This window comes from Loxodonta africana, chromosome 6, assembly GCF_030014295.1.
Source record: "Loxodonta africana isolate mLoxAfr1 chromosome 6, mLoxAfr1.hap2, whole genome shotgun sequence".
NCBI classification, from domain to species: Eukaryota; Metazoa; Chordata; class Mammalia; order Proboscidea; family Elephantidae; genus Loxodonta; species Loxodonta africana.
The window spans coordinates 96,093,938-96,106,925 of record NC_087347.1 but is presented as its reverse complement, the minus strand read 5'-3'; the positions used below and the strand labels follow the sequence as shown (position 1 = coordinate 96,106,925).

The following is a 12,988-nucleotide window of genomic DNA, read 5'->3' as shown; positions in this document are numbered from 1 at the left end:
GAAATGTCTAGGTCGAATCCTAACAGCACCAAGTGGCTAAACAGTTTTTTCTTTCAGAAGAAGCAGGCTCTAGAGTTTGGGACAGGAGGTGAGCCCCAGGAAGAGGAATAAAAGATACAAAGTCACTTTGCAAAAGACAGCCTTCATTTGAAAAGTAAATCTCCTCTTTTTCAGAAAGTGGCTGAAACATCAAGACACAGAGTTATGTCACCCTTGTTCTTCCCCAGCATTATTTTCAGTGTCATTACTCATGCTCCTGGGGCCTAACTTTTCATCTGGACTCACTGGAGCTCAACCACCTGAAGAGATGTGAAACGAGACCACATGTCCTGAAGAAGCTGATCAATGCTCCCATTATTAGGCTTGGGGAAGGTTCTAGAACTTACGTTGGTATTGACTTTGTAGGCATCCTTGGCTGCTTTGATATGAACAGCATCTGGCTTGATGGTGCAGTTGGACTTACTTCGGTGGTAGTCTTCTTTGTATTTCAGCTGTGGGAGGAAACAGAATGACAAGGTTAATTTTTTTTTTTTTAATTGTGCTTTAGGTGAAAGTTTTCAGAGTAAATTAGTTTCTAACTAAACAATTAATACACAAATTATTTTGTGAACTTGGTTTCCAATCCCGTGATGTGTCAATGCTCTCCCCTTCTCCACCCCAGTTTCCCTGTTACCATTTGTCCAGTTTTCCTGTCCCTTCCTGCCTCCTCGACTTTGCTTTGGGGCTGGTATGCCCATTTAGTCTCATATACACCACATGATTGAACTATGATGCACATTCCTCACATGTGTTATTGTTGGGCCTACAGACTTGCCTAATCTTTGGCTGAAGGGTAAACCTCAAGAGTGACTTCAGTACGGAGTTAAAAGGGTGTCTGGGGGCCATATTCTTGGGGTTACTCCAGTCTCTGTCAGACCAGCAAGTCTGGTCTTTTTTTTTTGTGAATTTGAATTTTGTTCTACAGTTTTATCCCACTCTGTCTGGGACCCTTTTTTTTATTTTTTATTTTTTATTGTACTTTAGATGAAGGTTTACAGAACAAATGAGCTTCTCATTAAATAGTTAGTACACATATAGTTTTATGACATTGGTTACCAACCCCATGACAAGTCAACACTCTCCCTTCTTGACCTTGGGTTCCCTATTACCAGCTTTCCTGTCCCCTCCTGCCTTCTAGTCCTTGCCCCTGGCCTGGTGTGCCCCTTTAGTCTCATTTTGTTTTACAGGCCTCTCTTAATCTTTGGCTGAAGGGTGAACCTCAAGAGCGATTTCATTATTGAGCTAAAAGGGTGTCTGGGGGCCATACTCTCGGGGTTTCTCCAGTCTCTGTCAGGCCAGTAAGTCTGGTCTTTTTTTTGTGAGTTAGAATTTTGATCTACATTTTTCTCCAGCTCTATCCAGGACCTTCTACTGTGATCCCTATCAGAGCAGTTGGTGGTGGTAACCAGGCACCATCTAGTTGTTTGGGGCTCAGTCTGGCAGAGGTTGTGGTAGTTGTGGTCCATTAGCCCTTTGGACAAATCTTTCCCTTGTATCTTTGGTTTTCTTTGTTCTCCTTTGATGACGAAGATAATTTTTTATAGGAGCCTATTAAGGGTTTTCAATGGACTCAAATATATAATGATCATGAAGATGGCACAGCTCTTGGCAATGTTTTGTTCTGTTGTACATAGGGTTGCCATGAGTTGGAGCTGACTCGATTGCAACTAACCACAGCAACACTAAGAACTTAAAAAAAATTAAAGCCATGACTACATATATAATTGCCCCTTAAGATGGAAACAAAATATCAGTTGTAAAGAAAGAATGCAGTGTGTTATACACATAGATATGTATGCATATGCATGTATACTGGTTGCCACTGAGTCAATTTGACTCATAGTGACCCTATAGAACAGGGTAGAACTGCCCCATAGAACTTCCAAGGAGTGCCTGGTGGATTCAAACTGCCAACCTTTTGGTTAGCAGCCATAGCACTTAACCACTATGACACCAGGGCTTCAATATGTATGTATAGGAAGAGGCAGATGAATATACGCATGCACATGTATAAGTGTCTCTGTAAGTATATGTATATACATGTTTATGTGTGTTGCATATATATTCATACATAAAATAAAGCACATGGGGGCACAGTTACAGTTACTTCCTAGATGTAAACAAACACCTCATGGGATTGGTTTACTGGATTTAAGGGCTTAGGACCATAGTCTTGTGGGGCCACTCTGTTCATTGGCATAATATAGTTCATAAAAATAATATTCTACATCTTAGTTTGGTGACTAGTGTCTGGGGTCTTAAAAACTTCTTGTGTGTGGCCATCTCAGATACAACTATTGGTCTCTAATCATCCGGAGCAAAAGAAAAAGGAGAAAACCAAAGACTCAAAAAAGAAACTAATCTACAGGACTAATAGTCTACACAAACCATGACCCCACCTACCTTGAGACCAGAAGAACCAGATGGTGCCCAGCTACCACTACCAACCATTCTGACTAGGGACACACTAGATGGTCCCACATAGAATGGGAGAAACAAGTAGAGCCTCGGGAGAAACTAGTAGAGACTAGAGGAACCCCTGAGACTATTGCCCTGGGATACCCTTTAAACTTGGAACTCAAACCACTCCTGGAGGTCACCTTTCAGCCAAATGATAGATTGGCTTATAAAATAAATAATATTACCTGTGAGTACTGTGCTTCTCTAAATAATCATCTAAATGAAACCAAACAGTAAACATTTACCCTAGACCAAGGATGAGAAGATAAGAGGGGAGAGGGAAGCTAGATCAATAGAAACAGAACAACCAGAATGGAAATAATGAGAATACTGACATATTGTGAAAAACGTAACTAATGTCACTGAACAATATGTATACTCATTGCTGTCAAGTTGGTTCTGATTCGTAGTGACCGTATAGGACAGAGTAGAACCGTCCCATAGGGTTTCCAAGGAGCGGCTGGTGGATTCAAACTGCCGACCTCTCAGTTAGTAGCCAAAAGCTTAACCACTGGCACCACCAGGGCTCCGAACAGTATATATAGTAGTAATTATTAAATGAGAACCTAATTTTCTATCTAAACTTTCACCAAAAACATAACAAAATACTAAAAAAGAAAGTACAAATAAAAAGGCCCTAGACAAGAAAAAACAAAAACAAAGAAAAGATGCAGCTATGCAGAGATGCACCTTCCTATCTTAGATCTTAAAACCAGCTCTCCAGGGCACACTGAGCATGTTCACCTGCGGCATCGTAGGATTTATGACCCTAAACTTGTTCTGAAAGGGCCAAGTAGATAGCTAATCATGGATGTTTTCCCTTCACAGATCAGACAGTTGAGTTCATAACTTCTTAAAAACTGCTGGTGGAAGAGAAGCCTTTCCCCACCAACTCAGTTAGTCTTACTCTCCTCCTTTGCTCCCACACCTGTATTTCCTTCCATTGTAGGTATTCTCATGTCGTGTTGTAATTATTTATTTGTCTGTCCATCTCTTCCACTAAATTGAACCCATTGAGGGCAAAGATGTGTATCATTCATTATCTCATTCCTAATGCTTGGCACATAGGAGCTCAATAATTATTTGACAAATGAATGAATTGATGGATGCAGTCATCACTATTATTGTTGCTAGAGCTGTATCTAGCAAGGTTTGGCATGTGCGGGTTTAGATGAGAGGCAAGGGAATGGTGAACAAATAGTACTGCAGGCCCAAGGAGACAGGTAGTTTCCCCATTCTTCGTCTGACATTTCTAGTTTCACCCACTTCAGCTTGTGGCCAAGCCTAGGGCCTTCTCAGTAATTGTTACAGAAGGACCCTATGTTTTAATGTGGTTAAAAGCTGAAGTAAAAGTGTTCTAAAGGAGGCATAGCAGTGTTTACTAAACTTGCCTGATCGTAAGAATCACAGTTTTTTTGGCTTCACCACAGACTTAGTGTCTTAGTTATCTAATGCTGCTATAACAAAAATACCACAAACGGTGGCTTTATCAAACAGAAATTTATTTTCTCACAGTTTAGGAGGTTAGAAGTGCTGGTTCTAGGGGAAGGCTTCCTCACTGTCTTGTCTCTTAAGCTTCTGTTTCCTGGTTCCTTGGAGTTCTCCATGTGGCTTGGCATCTACCTTCCCCCATCTCTGCTTGCTTCTTTTATATCTTGTAAAAGATTGACTCGAAACACATCTTACACTAATCCTGCCTCATTAATATAAGAGACAACTCATTCCAAAATAGGATTATAACTACAGGCATAGAGGTTAGGATTTACAAGACATATTGGGGATGGGGGGGACACCTAGTAAATCAGTATCTTTAGGAGAAAGGCCTAGAAATTGATATCTTCATCAACACTCTAGGTTACTCTTATAATCAGTAAAGTTTAGGGAGATGGAGGTATCCTTTTTTTTGTTATCCATGGAAGGGATCAACCTCATAAATGCTTATGAACACTTGATGTTCATATTTAAGTGGCAACAATTATTTTAACATTATTTATGTTTCTAAAACATTTTATACACTTATGTCTTCTTAAACAGTACATTGAATGCATTTAACATTTTTCAGGGTGACTCAGGGTCAAGAGTATGAACATATTTATTCATCTATCAAAGAATTCCTGAACGCCAGCCACAGTCAAGGCTTTGGGATAGGGATAAGATATTCGCAGCTGCCTTTATAACGCTTTCTGTTGCCCAGCAGTTTATGTAGCCCTGAAGTTCTTTTAAAATTGAATTTGTCTTTCTTTATAAACCAAAATTATGATAGTTTTAAATCACAGACTCAAGCCATCTATCTGAATACATATGAATATAATTTCTCCCCAAATTTATATTACTAGAACATAACATCTGACTTATTCTTTTTTAGTCAAGATAGACTTATAGAGTGATAATAAGGTTTGTGGCACAATGCAATTCCCAAAACGGCCTCAACATTCCACCTGCTCTTCTTCAATGTGACCTTGTCCATAGCAAGGTCTATCGAGAAGAGGTGCTTGTCTCTTCACTACTTGCATCTGGGTGGGCACTGTGGCCAGTGGAATATGGGAAAAGTGACACTGTGTTAGTTCTAGGAATAGCACTTAACTGGCATGGAAGCTTCCACTTCCTCCCTCTTAGAACCCAGCCACTATGTTGTGAGGGGTCCAAACCACATGGAAAGGCCACATGTAGGGGTTCCCATCTATACCCCAGCTGAGTTCCCAGCCAACAGCCATCATTAATGAGCCATGTGAGTGAGCCATCTTGGATGTCCTGGCCCAGCTGAGCCTCAGATGTCTGCTAACATCATGTGGAGTAGAAGAGCTACTTGGCTGTGCTCGGTCAACTCATGAGCAAAATACCATGATTGTTGTTTAAAGCTTCTAAATTTTTGGGTGGTTGTTATGCAGCAACAGATAGCTGGACCAGGATTTGTTATATCACATTAAAAAAAGGATAAGATGAGAGAGACTTACATCACTGACTTCATCCTTAACCTTTCGGACATGCAGCAACATGGGGGTGTCATGGATTGTGGTATAGCCTCTGGGTTTGGCCTTGTTGTATTCCAGTTTATAAAGTATCTGAAGGAGATTAAAAAGCAGAAAGATACAATGTTATATTTCTCCATTTACAAGGCAAATACAAATTTTTTTTAAAGCAAGCATAAAGAAAAGACAAATCTATATACTCAATGGGTGCTTTCATGCTCTCTGCTAAAGCCCCAGTGTTTACCCACTGAGGTGTCTGCCAGTTTGGTTGGAATAGTTCTTTCTTATGAAAGAAGAATCCTACGCATAGCAGGACATTTAGCCCCCCTGGCCTCCTCCCACTAAATGGTAGTAGAGTCTTGCAGACATTGTGGTAATCTAAAATACCCTCCCAATACTTTTGCAAATGCCCCCTGAATTTGAGAATCCATTCAGTGTTTCTCGTGCTTACATCACTGATCTGTTTGTTGACTTTGGTAGTCCGCAGGTGTTCTGGAGTGTCCACAATTGAGGTGAATTTGTCTTTTGATTTTTCATAATTTTTCCTGTACTTGATCTAAATTTTAAAGAGAAGCAAGAGTTAATGATAAGAAACTGAAGAGAGGGCTTAAAGGAATCAAATTTTCTTCTTGAGGGGAAATTATGTGTGTATGGCAAATAGTAGGATTATTATATGTCGCAGATGTAGGAGATGGTGTCTTGGTAGGATTCTCTGTAAATCCTAACTGGAAATGTTTAATATAAAGTTGTGTTCAATAGCAATGGTAAAACACAGTGAGCAAATAATCAAAGAAAACAATGACATTTTAAATGTCATTTTATACATTTTAAAGTGTTTTATACACACGTGGACACTGAGGTTCAGAGAAGTTAAGGGTCTGAACCAAGGGCATGTATACCAAAGAAATCTTAGAAGCAGAACTAAAACCTTGTTCTCTGGACTCTGAGCAATACTGATTTACTTATAATATCTTGCATCAGGTACGTATGATCTCTTAAAGTATTTTCTCATATCAAAGATTATACAGGTGTAAAAAAAATGAGTAGAGAAGAATGAGTCTGAAGAATTTATCATATTTTAAATTGCATTGGTTTTTGTCACAAAAATTTTTTTCATGCACATAAGCTGTTTCAAGCCAACAAAACTTCATGCACAACTATTTGATGATCATATCAGGGAAAAGAAAAAGTTCAGGCCAGCAGAGTGTTCATAGGCAAAGCTCACCACCCCCCTTATTTCACGTGTTGCTTTGATGACAAAATTAAAATGATGAAACAAGTTGCTAGTACAAAATACTGATTAAAAACTTTTTTTTATCTGAGAACAATGGTATTTTAATAATAGTGTATCTGGTAGTTAACCAATTACCACTGTTTGTTCCTGAAAATTTATATTTCATCCCATGATGGAAAGGCAGCGGTGTGTGCTTCAACGGGCCTTGCAGGAAGAAGGCATCCTTAGCAGCAATGTTACAAGTGTGGACGAGAATAGATATGCTGGGAGGTTTCCTTTAGGAATCTAGCAAATTCAGCAAGAAACTCAGGAAGGGCCACGAGTATGTATAATATTCAAAGAGCTGCACTGGAATCCTCAACCCTCCCAAATGGTACCGTTGTAATAATCGATCACTGGAAAAATTAGATGAAAACATTAAATATTCAGACCTTCTAAAATGCTGTCACATTTACTTAAGATCTGCAATCTCCAAGGAATCTCTTTCTTTGGGGCAAATACTGAAAAAACATAAATTAATATTATGCCAATTTGGAAATCTACTTTGAAAGGATGTCAGTTAATCTCACTAAGAGTTCCAAAAGTGTGGAGCGGTGGTCCCCTGCCACTGTGCCGGTGATGACTGCAGCATCATCACGCCTGGCCACATCCAAAGTTCACTTCCTAGGAGTGGACATTTACACAGCTTTATCATATGAGACCAGCATGGAGCAGGGCAGGGAGAGGAAGTCAATGAAAGCATAAAAGTGAATGCACCCAAAGGTTTCCAAGCTACCTTCTTCACGTCAGGCATTACCTGGCTCCACATGTGTGTATTGTAGAGGGCAGTCAACATATCTGGACGCAGGATTTCATTACATCCATGTTGCAGAAGCATCTTGGCTCTAGATTTATATTTTTTCTGTCCATGCAAAGAGCAGTGAAGCACAAAAGAGACTTATGAAGACAAAGAAGGACATGGCGCTATATCCCAATCACCTCTGAGTGAAGAGATGTAGGCAGACATACTTTCTGTCTTCATGTATGCTCATAGGTGAAGACATCAAATATAATGCCAAGCAGAATGACCTCAATACTTGCAGTTAACCATTCATAGTCCTTGCCAATTGGGAATGATACAGCTAAGTCTCACCTATGTCACCACCAAAATTGTCTCATAGAAAAGAAGACACCATAGGAATAAAAAAATACATAAGCAGTTCTGTCTCTTTTCTTTCACTAATTTGTTTCTTTGTTTTTACTTTTAAAACTTAAAATATAATTCAGCACAGGGAAATTGCAGTTTACAAATTGGCCCTCCAGAAGGGGAAAGGGTGGGAAGACCCAGCCTTTCTTTTCGTCTTCACCATAGCACAAATGAGGACACAGAGCATGGACTGGCACACTCAAATAGCTTACGGGCTTTTTGGGTGGCTAGACAGAGAACTTTGAAACAGAACAGTCCAATATCATAGGCAGAACCTATGACATCCTTGCAGCAGACGGGACGACATCTCGTGAGAAACTCGGAGCACAGTCCTGCCTGGGCTGTCCTGCCAGTTCCAGCACAGTACCTGGCTGATCTGTTCGCCTGCGGTCTTAGCCAGCAGATGTCTAGGCTCATCGACCACCAGGTGGTATTTATCTTTCCGCTGCTCATAATCAGCTCTGTATTTTTTCTGCTCAAACATCATATCAAATTATAGCAACAGTAAAACTTCAAGGGTACACAAAGATGTCCCAAGGTAAACATTCCAGAGAGCCAGAACCATGTCATTTCTAGAAGTGAGCTCCCAAAGCATTCAGGATAATAAAAACAGGGAGGCAAAGAGAACCAGGTGAAGGATGAACACCTGGAGAAAGCTGGGGCTTGGGCTATGTCTGCCTTAGGACATTGAAATTGGGGGACCTGTGTCAAAATATTTTCCATCTCTAAATACAATGCCACCAGCAATGTTAGATTTTATGGCATCTTACACTGAATTTTAAATAAGCTATAAATATGCTACAGGCTTACTATCTAAAGCTATGAGAATCAAAAAGCGTAACTGATACTGAAACATCCTTGGACAAATTCTAAGAGTCTCTTAAGTCTAGTTAATTTACTTGATTATAAAAGAGACCTGGAAATTCTTTGAGAAAGAGAAAAATAGAAACAAAATATGTCAAGACTGTCTTCCTAGGAAGTTTCTGACAGTGATTCTTCAGCGGTGTCCAGTCTGGGAATCTAAGGAAAATGAACTAAATCAAATTAAACAAAAACAAAATCATACACTGAAGCAAATATACCACTGACTATATTTTCATTTTTAGATACTTTTTACTAATTTTCTAACATTGCTTTTGATCTTATATAAATCCTCAGAAAATAAGATATTAAATATAAAACCATTCAATTATAAGTAAATTCATAGTTTGAGTATTTCAGTGATCTTGAGCTAAATTTAACTTCAATTATTGAAAAGATGGTTCCAGGAAAAATTGGGTTGAACATAAGGGAAAATTTTTGGTGGCAAATGGATACTTTTCTGTACCAATGTAAGGGGGAGTAACAATGGCAATGAAAAAGAATGCGTGAGTCACAGCCATCCCCTTAGTGGTAGCTCAACCAACGTCTACAATTTAAGGAGTTCAGCTGATAGTAAAATTCTTTACCTCCTTAGTGTCATCACTGACAGAGCCATGATCCCCTATGTCAGTGCAAACAGAGGTGCTGATGGCTGTGGGGCTCTCACACTACACTGGAAGGTCCCTTCACTTGTTCTTATTCATGTTTTTTGCAGAGCCCATTGGATGACGACATCATAGAGTCTTTCCAAATCTAAGTGAATCAACACTTAGAATGGATTTCTTGCTGTTTTATGTAGGCTTAACTGGATCAGGTTATACGTACCGCATTCATCAGTTGAGTTGCATATTTGAAATGTCTATTGATTGGACAGTCGGCAACATACTTGAAATCTGACTTGGTCCTTTCAAATACTTCTTTATACTTATACTAGAGAAAATAGGAAATAGTTATTTTGCAGGCTGTGATCATCTTAAGAATGAGACATACCATTTATTTTATCATATAATTGTGTTAATTAATTGTTAGAGCTAACAAGTATTTGATAAGTTCTTACTCTGTCTCCCAAGGCTATAAACGGTAGACTCACCTGGATGTCTTGAAAACTAAGGTGTATGTATATATGTATATATGTATATATGTGTGTATATATATATATATATATATATATATATATATATATATACACAAACACGCCAGAAAACACCTCAATGGAATGGATGTCAAACATGTATTTTATTAGTCAAAAATCTGAATCAATTTCTTCTTTCCTTCTATTATCATAATGATCATGTTTTTACTTTGAGGGTATTGTAATATACACTTGAAGAAAGCTTTTAGTCCATTAATTTGAATATAGCTTTCTAGTAATTAATCAGATAATCGTAATGTTTTAGAGCAAGGGCTGGCAAACTATGACCCACAGGCCAAATTTAGCCTGCCATCTTTTTTTTAAACAATTCCATGAGCTGAGAATGGTTTTTATAATTTTAAGGGGTTGTAAAACACAAAGAATATGTGATAGGCCGAATGTGGCCCACAAAATCTAAAATATTTTCTATCTAGTTCTTTCCAGAAAAAGATTGCTGACCCCTGTTTTAGAGCTCAAAGGAAGTTCTTCCAATTGCTTTATTGAGGCCCATAAAAATTAAGTTATTTGCCCCAAGACACACATCAAGTTTGTGGAACAAAACAACCATGCTTTATGTTTGCTACTTTATCAGCTCAAACAGGGTAAAATTGCCCGGTGACATGGAAGTAGAGAGGGAATTCTGGAAGAGCCTGTGGAGGTTTACTGAGATGACATCAAATTCAAATAAATGACTATTGTCAACAAGGTTAGTAGTAAAGAAATTTCTAAGGAAAGTGAGTAATTGAGTATGTACTCCAATCATAGAGTCTAGAAGCAAGGACAGGGATGGAAATATGAAAGGCTATTTCCTCAGTGCTAATCCCTTCTGTGGGTTGAATGAATGTGATCTTTCTCCTTGAGTAGATATACCTTGCTGTAGAGAGTCTTGTTCTTTTCAGCCAGATTAAAGTCAGGGGTATCATAGGCATAGCAACCAATGCCCTTCAGCCAGGTCAAATCTTCTTTATATTTTACCTGGGAGAAGAAGAACATCATCAAAGACAGTTTTAAGAACCTATCTCGAAATAGTAGTAAATTAGGATCTATACAAGTGGGACAGATAGAACCACTGACCCCTGAAGTATATGGAATGATAAAGTATCAAAATAATTACTTACAAGTAATTTCCAGTAATACTGATATCTGCTCGTTTTATGATATATTGTTATATAGTATACAGAACTTTTTATTTTTAATGCTAGTTAAGACAATTCAAATTTAACAGGCATCCTTTCCTAGACAATATACCATTAGCTTTGCAGCTGTATTTTCATACACAAAGCTGGAATTTCTTCCTAAATGAGCACTTTATGTGCCTTAATTGTTTTAAAAATTGTCTCTTCAATTGATCAAAAATAGGTTATTTCCTAGATGAGTGATATAATTTCCAATCATGTAATCCGATATTAGACATTTAGAAGAAAATTAGGTTTGTCAGTTTGAATATAGTCTTCTCTCACCCAAGTAGTTCACTTATTTAATAATTAGTTTTATGATTTAAACATCCATACACAAGATCTAAATCTAGTTAAGTGTTTAATCAGTTTTTATGCAGTGTTTGATTTCATCCCTCACAATATGAATATGTATATAAATGTAGATGATTTCAAGACTCACATCACTGATTGCATCAGTGACTGCCCGGTGGTGGAAGTGCTCTGGGCGATCAGGGATGGACCTCCAAATTCCCAGCTGGCTCATGTAGTTCTCCTTGTACTTCACCTGTGGTAAAAATACAAAGGCAGCTGTAAAGTCTTGCCCAAAATTAATATAAAAAAATCTACCTCTATCCAGACAGTTTTAGAAATGGGAAGATGCTAAAAAGACATGATGGTGGATTATTTAGCCAACACAAACAGAAATGTTTAGGGACGTACTTTACTGATGTCGTCTGTGACTTTGCGATGATAAACGATGTCCAGAGCATCCTTCACAGTGTGGTATTTTCCCTTGGTCTTTTGAAATGTTTCTTTGTAGCGTAGCTGGAAAGAGAAAAAGTACATAGATTATGAAAAACCACCAAGTCAGATAATTGAGCTCTTTTAAGTTTCAACTCTCTCGAGCTTTCTCTCTTAGGTTTCCCCATGAATAAATTTGAGAGATTTAAAAGCTCATTTCAAATCCTGGGAGACAGAAAAGGAATTAGGGAAAAAAAATGAAATCCAAATAAAGTATGAGGTTTAGTTAATAATAATGTATAAACAATATTGGTTCATTAGTTGTGACAAAAGTAAAGTAAGGTGTTAACAATAGGAAAAATTGGATGTGGGGTATACAAGAACTCTCTGTACTATCTGCAACATTTCTGTAAATCCAAAACTACTTAAAATAAAATGCTTATTTAAATATGATACAAACGAAAGGCTCATTTGGATGGAGAAACAAACAAACAAACATAACCTCACTGAGCCCAGGACATACTAATGTGCAAAAAGAAAGGAGAAAGATTTAGCTTCTAACTCCTGGTATTAAAACGCCTTCTCCACAAAGCAGTTCTGAAATTTTACTTTATTATGATCTTAATCTTTTTGGTATCCAAGAGAAGACAGTTCTGACTTTAACCTAAGAATATCCTGACAGATTCATCCCATCTACACAAGACGAGTACTTCTCTCAATGGCCTGTTTTCAACCTCAAACAAAAGGTCTTTTTTTTTTTGGATAGCTGAGGAAAGACGTAAGGAAAGACATCTTTCCTTTGACTTTGTGACTCTGTTTTTCAGGTAGATAATTCCATGAAATCACTTACCTCTACATGTGGGGAAAGGCACGATAGATAAGCTGACCTGAACACGAGATACAACCCTTGTTACACTGGACTATTTTGAAGATTAAGATCAACAGCATTGGCACTGACAAAGCCAGAATGAGGCTGCCCAATAGGAAAATTTCACTGTGGGACCACCCTTGCAACATGGTGACACAGATTAAGCTGGGTTCAAATGAATATCCAAGGGTAATTCTGAAGCTATAAAGACGGAGATGTCCCAAGAAGACTAAAACTATCCTGGGGGATAGATTTTGAAGACAGTATATAATTTTCTCAGTGTGTGTATGTGTGAGTGTGGCTTTTTGTTTATTCAAGGTGGTTTTCAATTCTAAAAAATT

General features: G+C 38.2%; 1 protein-coding gene across 29 annotated transcripts in view; it reads right to left on the bottom strand.

Annotated features, from left to right (window-relative positions):
* NEB (nebulin) overlaps positions 1-12,988 on the bottom strand; it is a 216,183-nt gene that overhangs the window by 47,276 nt on the left and 155,919 nt on the right. For 20 of the 29 annotated variants that reach the window (XR_010322314.1, XM_064287137.1, XM_064287139.1 and 17 more), the window contains 8 exons: positions 11,759-11,863; positions 11,499-11,603; positions 10,752-10,856; positions 9,575-9,679; positions 7,499-7,603; positions 5,920-6,024; positions 5,454-5,561; positions 387-491 (listed from right to left, as the gene is read on the bottom strand). Coding sequence is in view for 27 of the 29 variants with exons in the window: in XM_064287137.1 (XP_064143207.1) it covers positions 387-491; positions 5,454-5,561; positions 5,920-6,024; positions 7,499-7,603; positions 9,575-9,679; positions 10,752-10,856; positions 11,499-11,603; positions 11,759-11,863 (843 nt within the window). In the remaining 2 variants the exon portion in view is untranslated. The other 9 variants (XM_064287138.1, XM_064287143.1, XM_064287150.1 and 6 more) reach the window with 7 other exon arrangements.